The sequence below is a fragment of the Octopus bimaculoides genome, chromosome 11, assembly GCF_046866305.1.
Source record: "Octopus bimaculoides isolate indiv1 chromosome 11, ASM4686630v1, whole genome shotgun sequence".
Lineage (NCBI taxonomy): Eukaryota > Metazoa > Mollusca > Cephalopoda > Octopoda > Octopodidae > Octopus > Octopus bimaculoides.
The window spans coordinates 6,055,766-6,073,447 of NC_142938.1; the positions used below are offsets into that span (position 1 = coordinate 6,055,766).

The following is a 17,682-nucleotide window of genomic DNA, read 5'->3' on the forward strand; positions in this document are numbered from 1 at the left end:
ATTTGCAAGTAGCTTGGCTACTTGACTTAGCGGGGTGGGGCCTCACAATTTCCAGTTGGCAATAGCTACTTCTTTGGTATTGCTTTAGTTATTATTGATTGCTGGCTGCTTCAAACTGGCTTCCATTTACTAATCAGTTGGGCCTCAAACAAGGTTCACAGTTCGAAATTCTTTACTTTTTTTTTTTTTAATGAATAATTAAATATTTTCATCATCGTTTCATCCTCTCAAATTCATTGAAAATTCTACACTGAATGAAGTTAACATCCACAATTTGGTTAAGACCATCACTAAATGAAAATAAAAATTGAAATGATTCTTTCTTCCAGTTTTTTTTTAATGCTAATAAATTAACTATGATTAAATTTTTTTTTTAATAAAAGACATCAATTTAAAAAAAAAAACTTGCTAATATTTACATTAACATAGTGATAACAGAAATACAAAATTATCTAGAAATGGAGAAAAAAATGTACTGCTAAATAATAATTAAATAACATTATCAGATATATCCATTAGCTGTGTCATATATTTTGTTAATAGATTTTTTTCTTTTTAGATATTTAATCATGAGTTAATTAGTTTTTTTATTCCAAGCTAGTTTTAGGCAGCTTTGTTTTAACAATTTAGTAGTTCTCTCTCTCTCATCATCAATGCTACTCTACCCAAGTAGGTATTCTTATTGTCTGTCTATTTTCTTCCCTTCTGCCTGTCTATTGCAGATTTGTTTTTTTCTTCTAACCATGAAATGTGCACACTTGGTGTCATTCTGTGAATTTCAGAATTTGACTAAATTAACTATAATTATCAAACAGCAGTCATAATTATTTATTCATTCATTCATTCAACAAAGTTATTGCTTCTGTGTATTATACACAACACTCTATAACACTGTTCCTGCAGTTACCATTTTATTCCTAATACCAGTTCTTTGTTTTGTGGTAAACAACCTGTGCTGTTGAAGTTTTTCCAGTTCTGCATGTAATGCTTGTTGTGTGCTTGTCTGCTTTGGAACAATCTCTAGATCCAAGATTGATTCTAGAACTACCACATAACAGAATAAAAAGATTGCTGCTGCTGCTGGATTGCATACAATTGTGTTAAGAGTGGGTGGCGGTTTTGTTGGCTTGGTGGTATCTAGATTGTGGAAGTCTTGCTTTCTGGCTTCTTAGATGAGGTTCTAGCCACACTTATTAAATATCATTATTATTATTATTATCATTATTATTATTATTATTATTATTATTATTATTATTATTATTATTAATAATAATTTTTTGAGCTTTTGTTTATATAATGAAAGTCAAAAAAAATTTTTAATTTAATATTATTAGTTTAATATAAATCAAATCATTTCTTTCCATTTCAAATCACAAGTGATATTTGACTGTTTATAAAGAGAAATTCACACACACACACACACACACACACACTTTATTGGTTAGATATTTGAAATAAGAATTTATCTAACAGATAAAATGACAGTGTTTAAATTGTGGGTGTGGGTATGTGATAAGCATTCACACACACACACACACTGAACATTATCTTTCATGACTTCTGTTTATTTTCCCTTTGCCCACAACCTTGGCTAGTTTTATGTTGTTAGTGGTTATCATGAAACTGCAATTGCTAAGTTGCATCCTCTCAACTTTACCTATAGCAACATTTCCAATTGCTGCTATGTTTGTAAGGTAGCTAAAATGACGGCATGTTCGTTGGGTAGTTGGCTACAACAAGGCCTTTTATGTCGCTAGAAATAGGCAGCGCACCAAGTCAGAACCACAGTATCAACATAATTGCAATTTAATAGCTTGGAAGAATGAAATTGGGAATGAAATCAATTTTAAACTCTAATACCGATAATTATGTGACTGCTTAGTTGACATTGTTGTCATGGCAACAACTGAAGGCTGTTTGGACTTCAAATTCTGCTTCAGCTACTAGAGTATCGAGAGTATTCGGTTAGCTTTGCATGTCTCTCAAAAATCTGTGAGACTTCCATGCTTTCTAATAATAAAACCATCATATTTAAAGAATTACTGTGTTGAATGTTGTGGAGGGTGAAAAACCTGTCTGCATAGTGTTGCAGTGAATTTTAGAAATATATTTTAATCAAATGTTTCTTTGATTTAGTTATGAATGCAGGATAATTACATAATTATACAAGTAAATTCTTATCTAGGTTTCATATGGATGCCAGCAATCCTCAGTGGACTCTATATGACAAGTTCCATACTCTTTACTACAGTATTTTTTTATTTTGGATATTAAGCAAAGAAAAAAATTACCCTTTATTAGTTGTCAAGTTAGAAATTTAGAACAATATAATAGGGAGCTATTATTTAACTCATTATCCCTTTAGCAGGTAAACCTGCCATATCTGGCCTTATTCTGCCTGTTTTATGTTCAAACTGGTCAGGTCCTACTTCTCACACCTAGCCTACAATGTTCAAAAAATAAACAATCATATCATTGAAATCTTGAAGATAAAGGATAATGCATGATAAATTTGATACAGTGTGAATACTAAAGGGTTTATCAAACGTATTTGTGAATAACGTGTCTTTATAGAATCTTCAGCATTAGTTTGGATTTTATTTTTTTTAAAAATCATGGCTGTGTGGTAAGAAGCTTGCTTCCCAACCACATGGTTCTGGGTTCAGTCCCACTGCTCCTTAGTATTAACCCAATAGAATTTAAACTAGCCAGATCTGGTCTCTCACACTTGCCTTACAATAAAAATAAACAACCACACCATCAAAATCTGAGAGCTATGAGATAATGCACGGTTAATTCAATACAATGTGAATAAATAAGCATTACATTTGACAGAGTAATCTCAATGTTAAAAAGGTTAATGTGAAACCATGCTTTTCGAGACTTAAAATCTGTGTTTAATTATCAGTTTAGACAATTCTCCCAATATACAGCTTTTATGTGTGTGTGTGTGTATTTATATTTAACAACAATACCGGCGCAGGAGTGGCTATTGTATATTTAAAATTGTAAATATTTAATCGATACAGCTACTTCACCCCTTTTATGTTTGTCTGTCCTTGTTCGTCCCCTCTTTGTAATGCCTTTATGGCAAATATTTATGAAATAAAGTAGCTTGCTTACCAACCACATGGTTCTAGGTTCAGTCCCACTGTGTATCACCTTGGGCAAGTATCCTCTACTATAGCCTCTGGTTGACCAAAGCCTTGCGAGTGGATTTGGTAGATGGAAACTGAAAGAAGCTCGTCATATATATATATGTATGTGTGTCTGTGTTTGTTCCCCCAACATCACTTGACAACCGATGTTGGTGTGTTTACGTCCCCGTAACTTAGCAGTTCATCAAAAGAGGCCGATAGAATAAGTACTAGGCTTACAAAGAATAAGTCCTGGGGTTGATTTACTCAACTAAAGGTGGTGCCCCAGCATGGCCACAGTCATAAAAATGACCGAAACAAGTAAAAGAATAAAATAATAATACCATTAAATCCATGCTGTGATACCATTCTGGTATTCAGCATTCAAGAAAATGACTGCAAGGAACCACCAAAAATACTCTTGAATTAATTAACGTACACTTGGAATTCTAGCATCAAACTTTATTGTATATATCTATTGAGATCCTTACAAAATGTAAATAGACTTTGTTGACTTGGTAAAATTCTACAAATCACTTTGACCCTTTTGATACCAGTCCAACAGAAACTACCAATCACTGTAAGCATATAAACTACAAAACCAGTAATATCCGTTATCAAGACTATGTCTTTATTATTCTGTTTGCTAGTATTTCCAGTCTATTATGGACCATTATTGCCTTCACCTTTCAGTCGTGTTTGTTTGTTCGTCCATGGACAAGATATCTCAAGAACCACTGGATGGATTCGGATGAAACTTTTGGGAATGTTTGGCCTCATGACTGGCATGAACTGATTAGATTTGGGGATTGATCTGGTACCGGACAAGGATTCTGGATCACTTTTTCTGGGTTTTTTTAACTCAATTTTTGAGAGCAATCGGGTTCATTTTTAGTATTCTCGTTTGCGAGAGGAGTTGGGTTTATTTCAGATATTCTCATTTTAAAGATCATCTCCGGCTAATCGTTGAGAGGACGCTGGTGTTGCATTGGCAGAGGTTTGCGCTCTCTGAGTGCTCCTGTTTTAATTTTTATTTCAGTCTGTAATGGTGTTTACCTCACCAAATAAACAAATATTTTGCTAGTTTTATACAGGGTTTTCCCTCTTTTTCTATCTCTTCAGAACTCGGCTCTGATTCTGGAAGTGACACAGACCATGTTGCTGGTATGCTTTTTGGCCTCAAGAGTGATAGTGCAGACAGTGCTGAGAACTATGATTCTGATAAAGACCCTGCTTGGACACCATTTGCCATGGTAAGATTTCCTTTTGTTGGCTGAGACAATAAGACATAACGAACGCTTCTCCTCCTCCTCCTCCTCCTCCTTTCATTATTACCATTGTGATTTCTTTAAAAGTTAAGTTTTGCACAAAAAAGAACAATACTTTCCACATTCATTTACTTCATTGCACTAAAGTATTTAAATTGTTATTAAAAACCTTTGGAAAGTTGTTTCCACCACCTGCATAAATTATGATAATTGTTATTGTTGTTATCAACACCATTGTCATGGTTTATTATATAATGTAAATGAAGTCCAAGAAATGAATCAGATTCAATATATAAACTGTGAATAGAAATTAGAAATGGTCCCCCCTCCCTCTCTTCTGTGTTTATAATCATTATTTATATTTATAGATTTTTTTTTGTTTTTAAACCAATGAGATCAACATTTTTAATGTTATATTGACTCCACTGCAAGTAGGCAGCTGGGTGGAAAGCATGAATGGAGGGAATCTTAGGGGGCTGAAATTATAAGGGCGAAAGTCTGAGCAAAGTGGTGTAATGAGTATTGAACAACGAGAGAAGGGTAGACAAGATAATCAGGTGGGCTTGAGTGTAGGTGGCACAAAATCAACGGGCAATCCATCAGTTGCGAGTGTGGTCTTTGCCAGTGCCACCTGACTGTCTCCCATACCGGTGGCATGTAAAAGCCCCCATTACACTCTCGGAGTGGTTGGCGTGAGGGAGGGCATCCAGCTGTAGAAACTTTGCCAGATTAGATCTGAGCCTGGTGCAGCCTTCTGGTTCCCCAGTCCTCAGTTAAACCATCAAACTCATGCCAGCATGGAAAGCGGACGTTAAACGATGATGATGATGATAATAATTTTAACTAAAAAGCTGCAAAGTTTGTCAGAAGTAAACTGTGTTTCAGTAGAAAGTTAATCGTTCTCTTTCTCTCTTAAAAAAAAATTCATCCAGTCCCCCCCCCCCCTACATACAGTAAACCAGGTTTTCTTTGGTTTAGGACTTGGGCATCTCTATTTCAATGAAAGAAACTTGGCTTTAAGCATATATAATGCTTATCATTGTTAGAAAGGGGGGAAAATATTCGTACAACACTTCCCTTTTAATTTTATGAATGTAGTTATCATACATTAAAAATATTTTTTTTAAAATCTGCTTTGTATTTTAGGAAAAAAAACCAGCCACATTTGATGAAACTGAGTTTCCTGACAACAAACCAAAACGGGCTCGGAGTCGTGGACGAGCTAGGGGCAGAATTACCAATAGACTAAACAGTCGGTAGGACTTTTTTTTTTTGCCCCTACCTGTTTCATATTTTCCATTCTAGCATTGGATGGATATACATTTACAAGTTTACATTCTTGGTTGAGGTGTCTTTATGGTTGAGTGAGATTTCTAAGCCAGTTTGTTTTTTCAAAAAAGAAAAAAAATCAGACCGACTAGATTTACTGAGGTAAATAGAAGAAGGTGGTATTTTTACTCTGTGGTAGAATGTGAATCTAAGTCACATGAGAGAGATCAGATTAATGTCATTTTTAAAAAAACCTAAACTTTTTTTTTTGTTAAGCTTTCTCATCGAGCAATCTTTGTTTTAAAGTACATACAAAAGAGATTGTTTGCAATCTGCAAGCAATTTACATCCCTCAACATATATCTTTCATTATTCTTTTTCTATTGTTCTATCTTGACAAAATGTCCCTTACTTTCTTACGTCTCTTTCAAAGCTCTGAACACTCTCATACTTCTGTGTGTGTGTGTGTGTGAGGTTTCCCAGAATACACATTCTGTGTTTTCTGTTGGTTCTAATCCAGATGGATTCTGCTGAAATAATTCAAAACATCTTGGACAGTTTCTTTCTTCTTCTTCTTTTTTCTCTTTCTCTCAGCATATGATTTTACATTCCAAATTTACCCCAGAGTTTATAAATACCCTTGAAATCAATCATTCTTCAGCAATTGTTGTAATTCTTGCAGGCAGTTTTTATCTCGGCCTAGCATTTTGGTCACTAACCAAATTACACCTCTACTAAATCAACTGACATCACTTTTTCATCACTATTCAACATCAATGACCTGTAATTTATTTCTTCAACATTGTACAATCTGCTCTTTCTCTCTTCTCTTTACTATTCATGTGATGCCAATGTTTTGCAGTACATACATATATTGGTAGAAGCATGTTTCAAATCCACACTTAAAAAAAAAAATTTAGTGAGATAATTATTATTTCACTTCTCTATGGACTCTGCATTTTGCATTTTTTTTTTTTTAATATATATATAAGTAATATATATAAACAATATTATTTATATACAAATTATCACACAAACACATTCTTATCATACTAACTTAAGATTCAGTATTTTCTGTTTTACAAACCTTTGTTTTGTAGAAAAGTAGTTTGATGGAAAAAATATTTAAAAAACTGTACAAATTATATTTACTGGCCAATAAATTTTATTATTGTGGATGATTTATTTGTTTTGCTTTTTTTTTTAAAAAAAATTTTTTGTAAAAGCTTTTGTTGTTAAAAGATTGGACAGATTGATAGAATGTTACCTTAAACATAAAAAAAAGACAGCTCAGTGTTAGTTACAGATCAATAGGGCTCTTAACTGGTTTAGTAACATTTGATGCAGGAGTTTGAAAGGGTTTTTCATCTATGAAAAGTCAATTTTAAGCTAACGTAGCTAGAACTTATATCACCAGTCAACAGATCAAAGCATTTTGATATATTAAAATTGATTGTGGGTAGTCAGTCTCTTGAGAGGCATTGATCTTTTTTTATTAAAATAATTAATATTTCCAGTGCAGCAATTGAATATTACAAATTTCTGAAAATGTTGATGGTTTGGAAAGATCTGTGAAAATATTTTGCAGGTGGGCTCAGTGGCTCAGTGGTTAGGGAAGCTGAGACTCTTTGTCCAGAGATCATACAAAAGCCTCTTTTTCCAATTTCATTTTCATATTAGTTTACAAGTATTTCCCCCATGATATATCTTTGATATCAAAAACTTTGCTAATATTTGCCTCTAGTTTTCAGCTAGAAAACTTAATAGACCTTGCATATGAAGCAGAGAACAATAGCTGTGGGAAATAAGAAACTTGGGATCTTTTGATCAGAAAGTTAAAAACCTCTTTAATCTCAAGGCCATTGTATTTCATTAAGAACTCATATCCGGATCCATCCGAAGTTGAACCAGAATTAACTGCTTGGAAGATAACCAAACTAATCCTTTACACAGGGACACAGAGAAAACGTGAACTGTGCAAGTCCAGAGCCAGCTCCTTGCCCTTCAGTCCCAGATCACCGGTGCTCAACCTGCGGCAAAGCCTTCTGAGCACACACACTGGACTGATCGGTTACAGTCGGACACACTGTGCCCCTTCTTCTCCCATCTGATGTCTTTGGTCATTGTTGATAATGATGGACAAACTAATTATTTACTTTCTCCAGCCAACCTAACTGACAAATTGTTACCATTAGGAACAGATTCCTCTTCTGGCATCACATTGTTTTTGAAGAGGATTTATACAACCATATAACCCAGGGCAACATGAAGAATGGGATTTACAAAAATTAAATGCCAGAGTAGTTCTTACCTTAAAAAAGACCCCAAAGCTTCATAGGTATTTATAAACATCACAGCTACATGAGGTCTCCAGTACTATACATGTCTTTTCATTTTGAAAATGGAAAGGCATACAACACCACACTGTTGTTAAGACAGTCAGATTTCATAGATTAAAATATAATTGATAAGATTTCTAGATATTATTATATATATATATATATATATATATATATATATATAGTGTTTTAATCAGTAATATAGTTTTCATTTAACAACTATTTCCTATCAACAGATATATGTCTAAGATGTTAACCTCTTTATGATATATTTTACTAACTGAACAAATTTATCATTGCGTTAATTTATTGTTTGCTTTGTTTGCAATGTCCTGTACCCAGATATGCACCTATACATACAGGTGGATGTCGGTATGCACATACCTGTACGTATATATGCATATACTCATTTACTATTTGTTTATATATATATATATATATATATATATATATATATATACACACACACATAGAAAAGAATTATTGAGATCTATTATTATTAATAATAAGGGCGGTGAGCCGGAAAAACCATTGGGATGCCAGGCAAAATGCTTAGCAGCATTTCATCATTCCTTATTTTCTGAGTTCAAATTCCATCGAGGTTCACTTTGCCTTTCATCCTTTAGGGGTCGATAAATTGAGTACCAGTTGTATATTGGTGTTGATGTAATCAACCAACCCCCCTCCCCCAAAATTTCAGGCTTTATGCCTATGATAGAAAGGATTATTATTATTATTATTATTATTATTATTATTATTATTATTATTATTATATGTATTTATGTATGTATGTATGTGTGTGTATGTATGTACGCATGTATACATATATAAATATATAGGTGGCTAGCTGTGGACACAGCTAGCCACCTACACTTTTCTCTGCAAAATAGGGTTAGTTTATCCTGTTCAGGCTATATTATTAGCATTATTCTGCGATTGAGAATTTAAAATCACTTCTGTAACTTTCTAAAAGACATCTCAACGCTTCTAAAAGCAAACTTCGTTTGTTTATTTACGTTTGTCGTAATTTGAATATAAATATATACATATATATATATGAATTATTATTAACAACATCACTAGCAATGGATTTATTAAATGGGGCAAGGAGCTAATTTAAATGCTTTATGGTATCTTGTTTGCTATGTCATTGAGGGTTGACCCCCCACTTCTCTAAATTAAGAATAAGAATGATAATAATAAAATAAGGAGCATTAAATATTAGGGACGCATCATCAATTATAAACCTCAAGAAATCAGTATTTTGATATCGTATTTATTTTATGATGTTCCTTTATAGAAAGCAAAAATTTCGGTGTAGTTGTTGTTGTTGTTGTTGTTGTTGCTGCTGTGTTTTTTGTTGTTGTTGTTGTTGTTGAACCCCAGTTCCGATCTGGTTAAGCTAGCATCTGTTCAAAGGTGTTCCTGCCATGATCATCCCCACCCCTTTTTCTTTAATCTCCAGGCATAGTTTATCTAGGACTACATTATCAAAAAATTAATTGTTGTGATCTGAGAGAGATTTACCTGCTATTTCTAACAGGTCCAGTGATCACACATATGCTCCCTTACAGTACAGTTGTATTCAAAGGTGGACATTCAATGTAACAAAATAACATGAACCAATAAGAGTTTTCACTGGCAATTTTGTCTTACCATTAAAAATATATTTTCTTGCAACATGGCTCTCGTTATATTTGTTGATTATCCTTTCAATTCTATATAACAATACCAACATATATTACTATAATTAAAGTGGTGGGTTGGCAGAATTTTTAGAGCATCAAACCAAATGCCTTGCAGTATTTTTTCCAGTTCTTTGCAATCTGAGTTCAAATCCCATGGAAGTCAGCATTGCTGTTCATCCTTTTTTTTTTTTTTTGTATATTGTATTAAGTTTTGTCTCTTTTGTGTTTTATTTTCAAATTCAGTCAGCATTGATTTTTACACTTCCAGAGTTAGTATGTCATAAAGTTATATTTACATATTTACTCCCATATAATGTGATGCCAAATATAATGCAACTTTTAATTTTGGTACCTAAAAATCAGTAATATACTTTAACCTCTCTCTCTTTCTCTTCCCCTCTCTTTCTTTCCCCCTCAGTCTAATACTATATTACAGGTTTGACTCCTATGTTTTCGTCAACTTTCTTGCAGTACATATCTGAGATGCTTGGAGTTAATTAGTTATTCCAATTAGAAACCATTCATATATATATATATATATATATATATATATATATATATACATTAAAGGTAGTCTGCTTTCTAACACAGGTACAAGGAGAGTGTAGTTGAATATATTCATCCCAATAGTTAACCCTCTGCTTTTACTGGCCCCAGAAATATGAAATTGTAAAAGCTGCCCTCATCAGGATTTGAACTCAGATTATAAACTGAAGTAAATAAATACTGCTATGCATTTTGTCTAACACTCTACTGGTTCTACAATTCACTGCCCTTTTGTCAAAATTGATTATTTCTTTTGACTGTTCATGAGGTTGAATCTGAAGAGGGAGCATTTATGGACCCATTTGAAATAGACTTTATATTCTCAAATATCTGGTGTGTGCATGAACATGCATACACAGCCTCACTAATGAGGCCAGTACCACATAAAACGTCATACTCTTAAAAATAGTTGGCGTCAAGAGAAACCATGCCAAAGTAGCTGTTGGAACTTGATGCAGTCCTCTGGTTTACCAATTCCTATCAAAGCATCCAACTCATGCCAACATGGAGCACAGATGTTAAATGAGGATGAAAATGATGATGATGATCACTGCACTGCGGATATTGGATGATAACTCTCACACACACATACACATGCACTTAAAACCAGATCAATCCCGATGAAGCTAACCTACAATCAAGATCTATGGCTAGCCCATCGTTTTTTAGGAGTATCTAGGGTTACGTTCTCTCATGCATTCTTTCTTTATTTCAGACTGTAGGATGAGAAAGATTTGGTTACTATTTATAGCTGGTTGATCAGTGACACTGGGAATCCCTCGGTTGGTTCAAATTATTACTAATGGCATCTGCGACATTATCTCTAATATCTATTTTCCGTACTGTTGAATAAGTCTGAAAGTACTTCAACCTCATGTCTGTGTCTGCAGCATTGGTTCTGCATCCATTGTCCATACTAGTGGCATTAAAGGAGCACTCTGTCGGTTATGACAACGAGGGTCCCATCTGATATGATCAACAGAACAGCTTGCTTGTGAAATTAACATGCAAGTGGCTGAGCACTCCACAGATACATGTACCCTTAACATAGTTCTCAGGGAAATTCAGCATTACACAGAGTGTGACAAGGCTGGTCCCTTTGAAATACAGGTACCACTTGTTTTTGCCAGCTGAGTGGACTGGAGCAACGTGAAATAAAGCGTCTTGCTCAAAGACACCACACGTCGCCGGGAATTGAACTCACGACCTTACGGCATAAGTTGAACAAGTCTGTACTACTGCTCAGCTCACAATATTTCTCACTGTATACCATGAAGTGTATATCTACCAATTGACAAGCTATGTCAAGGATTTCTTTAAAATGGAAGGAAGAGCTCCAATCCACAGAATCAATCCTATAGTACGAGTGCCAAGTTGACTGTGGCAAAATTGGAACTTGGAACTGGAGAAACAAAACTGAATACTTATCAAACATTTTGTCTGATGTTCCTCAAATACCTTGAGAAAATATAGAAAGGTTTCTACCTCTCTCGTTCACATACGGTATATAGATTGGTTTCAGTTCTATATTTAAGACATGAGGAATTATGTACATTATTTACATTTGACGGATATCTGTCCTCATCTTGTTTGTTAACACGTTTCGGCTGATAGACCCTCCAGCCTTCATCAGGTGTCTTGGGGAAATTTCAAACCTGGGTTCTCATTCTGAAGGTATTTTTCAATGCTATTATTATTGGTTAAGAGTGTGGGCTACTAACCCGAAAATTCAGAGTTCGATTCCAGGCAGTAACGTGAATAATAATAAAAATAATAATAATAACATTGAAAAATACCTTAGGAATGAGAACCGAGGTTCGAAATTTCCCTAGGACACCTGATGAAGGCTGGAGGGTATATCAGCCGAAACATTGTGTTAACAACAAACAAGTTGAGGACAAATATCCATCAAATGTAAATAATGTAGATTGGTTTCATTAGTATCAGTATTTTACTAGAGTTTATTTAATTGACCCTGGAGGGTAAAAGGTAAAATTGGCTTTGCATATTCTAGGTTAAGAACTGAGGTTTTTAACTAGAACCATAGATAATTTAGACTAGGTCTCTTTTCTATCATATGTTCCAGAGAAAATGAGAATCAAATTGATACATCATATATTTCAGAAAACCATTCAAATCAGACATTGTTCATAAATTATTAGTAGAATTACTAGAAAAGCCATCATTCATTTTATTTAATTACTTTGTAATTTATTATTTTGGTGCTTACAGTGGGTACCACATTTCAATATGCTTGCAGTGGGCATGTTAAGGCAATTATAAGTTTTCAGTGGAATGAACCCACAATTTTGTTTCAATTCCTCTTTTGGAAACTGTTTTACTTCACCTACATTATTCATACACTCACGAAAGACCTGAATATCACCACTTCTATTTTTTACTCCATTAAAAACGGCTCTGTGTCTGTATGGAACTGCTTTATTCAAATGATGTATTATTTTGGAAAAACTAATAAAGGTTTGATTGAGTTACCTATAATTACAGTCATATACACTTAAATGTTAATTGCTTTTCTAAAGTAAAATTTAATTTATCGACTGATAAACTTTTTGTGTGTCTCTGAATATTTTGTGATGCTTTACAAAATACCTTGATAACACCTGTACTTAATGGCTGTGAATCTTATTTTTAAAACACTTCTGAGCTTACCTGAATCAAATGCTAAAATTTGTACTAAAATGTTCACAGATTTTACCTTTTAATTTTTGTTTATTTAATAGCCGATCAAGAGGCAGAGGACGGAAAAATTTTGCTTTGAATATGTTAGAACCTCTGTTAACTGAAGTACCAGAAGAAGGTGAAAATGGTACTAAAAACTTTGAGGTAAATCCTTGATGTAACATTACTTGATCCTAATTAATGTAGAATAGTTTTGTTCTCGTTTTAATTGCGAAGGTAATTATTTTAAATACAATTGTAATTAGATGTTTATTGATTTTGCTGAATTTAAGTAGTGTGCACTCATAAACATAATGCTTCTCTTCAGTTAACTACTAAAGAATGTTCTTTTGCTTCTAGTAATGATTGATAATGTGTAAGCCAGTGTTGAAGTGAATCAGAGGAGATATGGAATGGGGTAATTAGAACTGTCCTCAATGGATTGATGTAACGAAAACAGATTCGTGGTAGCAAGAGAAAGGGGGAAGTTTGTAGTCATAAGAAATGTGCCGAAATATAAGTACATGAATGGTATATGAGGAAATGTTGGTAAACTTTGAATCTAATTTTAACACTTTTTGTCCCTCCAGGGTTAGTAGTTATTTTAAATTAATATTAAAACTAATGTACATCTGGAAAAAGATATACTTTGTGAGAGAATGCAATACCTTCTGATAGCAATTGAACCACACAGTGGTGATTAGGTGAACATGCTAATGATTATGTTTATAATTAACATTTATTTTATTATTATTTCAAATTAATCCATTTATGTTTAGTTCATAATTAATATCTCAGGCTCGTGCTTCATTTATTTTTGTATTTAAAAAAAAACATTTTCTTCTTTTTTTGTTGTCTCAAGTATAGATCGTAAAACCTTCTTCAAAATGTAAATTAAATTACAGTTGATTTAAAAAAAAAAATATTTGTTGCTGTTGTTTAGCTGGATTTTATTTACTTATCATTTTATTTAAGTTCTGTGTTATGAATTTGTCACAACTGAAAAATTATCATTATTATTGTTGTTATTGTTGTTGTTGTTGTTGTTGTTGCTGTGGTTCAAAGAATGGATTAGTTGATGCTGAATATCTCCAATAAGCAGATTTATTCTATAGAGATTAACCAGTTATTTGCTATTTATCACTTTTGGTGGAATCAAAACTTTGGTAGGCCTCAAAACCAAATGAACAAACCCTCATTTAATTACTAATTTCACCTGATCCCTAATCCAACACTTTGTCACGAATGTATCATCTTGTTTGGGTCTCTTGTTTTTATATTTGTTGTTGTAATAATTATAGTAAAGGAGTTTGCTTGTGTCATAGAAATACCAAAGCACAGCTTGTGCCCTTCAGATACCCTTCTGAAACAAATTTTTTGTGTGTTCCTGGGTGCCACAATAGGAATAATGTGTTGAGTACAAGATTCCTTTGAGCTTTTGTCTTCAGACCAACTATAAAAGATGTCAAATGAGTGCAAACAAAAATGCAAGAGATAGGTAAACAGGAGAATAACCTTAGATTGGGTGGGTATATAAAAGAAAGTATATAGTATTTAGTTTTTAGATGGTCACAGCACTCTTAACATTTATTTATAAAGCTGTAGTTCTTTAAATGTAGTAGATGTGTTTGTGTGTGTGTGTGTATGTATTTTGTGTGCTGGTGCCACGTAAAAGCACCCAGCACACTTGTAAAGTGATTGGCATTTGGAGCAGTTGTAGAAACCATTACAAATCAGACTGGAGCCTGGTGCAGCTCTCCAGCTTCCCAGCATGGACAATAGCCATTAAATGAAGATGATGATATATATATGTATATATATAGTTTGTTGCAAGGAGAGATTGGGTAGTGGAGTATTTAATGTAGTAACAATAAGAAATATATGAAGGGGGCTTTTCTGATTCATTCAGTGTTTCTCTTGAGTAACAATAGATATATGCAACTGTTGTGTCTTTTTGCTACTCAACCATCTAGCTACTTCATCAGCAGAGAATAGACATGTGCAGTCATTAACCCTTTAGCATTCAGATTTCTGTGTCAAATGTAATACTTATTTATTCACATTGTTTTGAACTAATTATGCATAATCTTTTTGCATTGAGATTTCAATGATGTGATCAAATATTTGTAGGGTGGGTGCGAGAGGTCAGATCTGGTTAGTTTTAACATAAATCAGGCAGGATATTTAGGCCAGATATGGCTGGTTTGAAAGTTAAAGGGTTAAAGTATCTCTACTATTTAGATTGTTGAGTAATAACTATGTCATATAATAATTATATTATTTGACACTTACACACAACATGCTGGTTTTTGTATGTATCATAATGGCCATTTGTAATGTGTTTCTATGAATTAATTGTAATATAACTCTGGTATAGCAGATATCATAAGTGCTGTGACAGATCCTAGACAACAAAAAGATATTAAAATTTAAGTAAAATAAACTTGTTTTGAATAGATACAAATTGTGGTTTCTGACATTTTCGTTTTTCTTAATACATTTCTTTACATTTTTCTTAAACGTACAATAGACATTTGATCATTTTGAAATACAAGCACTGCAGTGGTTGACATAGACTAAAACTTGTGATATAAGGCGTAAGAGTGGCTGTGTGGTAAGTAGCTTGCTTACGAACCACATGGTTCTGCGTTCAGTCCCACTGTGTGGCACCTTGGGCAAGTGTCTTCTACTATAGCCTCGTGTCGACCAAAACCTTGTGAGTGAATTTGGTAGACGGAAACTGAAAGAAGCCCGTTGTATATATATATATATATATATATATATATATATGTGTGTGTGTGTGTGTGTATGTTTGTGTCTGTGTTTGTCCCCCGCAACATCATTTGACAACCGATGCTGGTGTGCTTATGTCCCCATACCTTAGCGGTTTGGCAAAAGAGACCAATAGAATAAGTACTAGGCTTACAAAGAATAAGTCGATTTGCTTGACTAAAGGCGGTGCTCCAGCATGGCCACAGTCAAAATGACTGAAACAAGTAAGAGTATATAATCAAGCTAAATAAATAGTTTTTTTTTCTCTTCCTTCTTTTTTCTTCTGCTTTCTACTTCACGTAATCCTTTATTGAAATGAAAATATCCTTCTTAAATTAAAGGAATAATATAGCTTGATTGTTTTAGAAACAGTTAACAAGTAAAATACGTTTGTTTTAGCTCATGATTATTTTTCATTTACTGATACACAGCAAAATATTTTTCTTCATTTAAAACATAATCATTCATTATTATCAAATCTCAAATCAAAAATACTAATTGACCCTTGAAGTCCAAGTGTATACATAATAGACATTGATGTGCAAAGAATGGAATACAAGGTTTAATTTTCCAAACAAACTTCTTTTTTCCATTAATTCAATCTGATGAGAAATAGTAATATCCATAGCTTTTCTAGGCAGTCCTAGGCTGAGGATATGGACATCCGAGTCAGATTCATATGTCTAATGTACTTTTTGATGTTGCTTTTTTTTTTTTTTTTTTTGCTTCTGTTTTTTTTAATGGTCCTTTTTTTTTTGTGGGGGGAGGAAATTTCCACGGTGAGGTAGTTGCAGAGAGATGTAGATATCAGGACGAAAGAATGTGCTGAGTCTAATGATCAAAACAGGATTAGAAGTGATGGAAGGAGGTAAGGTGGGTGGAAGGGGTGGACTAAAGTAGTAGACTTAATATGCATTTAGTATCTAGTAAATAGAAATGTAGCATTGGATGGAGTTAATGGAATTGTAAGTTACTGGTTTATGTACAATGGTAAATTGAGACTTATTTACCTATTGAATACAAGACAAGTGAAGGAAATATTTTATCAATTACATTTATACTGACATTATGCAGTTAGCCTTAATTCCAGTTATCTTATTTAATCTTTTAGGAACATCAATTTATTATAGAAAAGAAAGATATGGAAAATTATGATAAATTTCCTGTTTGGAAAATTGAAGCGGGAAGACTTCAAAAATATGAACTAGTAAATGAAGATGGGAAAATTAGACACAGAGCTGTGCCGACAGTAAGTAATTTAGAATACTTTCTAAATGTCTCTTTTTGAATTGAAGTGCAAAAAGTTGTTCTTAACTTGCAGCATTGTTCGCACATCGGACAAAATGCTTGGCAGCATTTTTTTCCGGCTCTTTTACGTTCTGAGTTCAAAATTCCGCTGAGGTCTACTTTACCTTTCATCCCTTACAGGATTGATAAAATAAAGTACCGGTCATATACTGGGGTTGATGTAATCGACTTGCCATCCCACCCACCCCTCAGAATGTCTGGTGCTGGACCCTGCAACAGACTGATGGCTCGTTTCAGTGGGGGGAGGATGATGTGATTTTGATCACTTGGAAACTGAGCGATTGGCTTTATGAGTCGTAGGGGTTCAAGAAAACGCAAAATATTATTTACATTAAATTTATTTGTTTACATAATCTGCATACTTTTTTATAAGGTTTTTCATCTTCAAATTTTTAAGGAAACCTTGATTACACTTTGGAATATTCACTGATTTTCTTCTCCTCCTTTGTTCTATTTTTATTGGTTTTTTTATAGACAATAACGAATGCTAATTGCTACATTATAAGCCAGTAGAGATAATCGAATTCATGGACAGTCCTCTATCTCTGCGGTTTTCTTTATCATTTCTTGAAATTTTAGCTTGTATGCCATCATTTGTTCTACAACCATCAGTACCAAACTAACAACTGAATTTATTATTTGAATGGAATTAGGGAATGCAATTTGCAATTACTGT

General features: G+C 33.5%; 1 protein-coding gene across 14 annotated transcripts in view; it reads left to right on the forward strand.

Moving 5' to 3' along the window:
- Positions 1-17,682, forward strand: part of LOC106877154 (uncharacterized) — a 125,087-nt gene that overhangs the window by 70,928 nt on the left and 36,477 nt on the right. For 9 of the 14 annotated variants that reach the window (XM_089359240.1, XM_089359244.1, XM_089359246.1 and 6 more), the window contains 4 exons: positions 4,260-4,390; positions 5,552-5,661; positions 12,989-13,091; positions 16,810-16,947. In XM_089359240.1, the coding sequence (XP_089215366.1) occupies positions 4,260-4,390; positions 5,552-5,661; positions 12,989-13,091; positions 16,810-16,947 (482 nt within the window). The remainder of the gene's footprint in view (positions 1-4,259; positions 4,391-5,551; positions 5,662-12,988; positions 13,092-16,809; positions 16,948-17,682) is intronic. The other 5 variants (XM_089359250.1, XM_089359247.1, XM_089359249.1 and 2 more) reach the window with 1 other exon arrangement.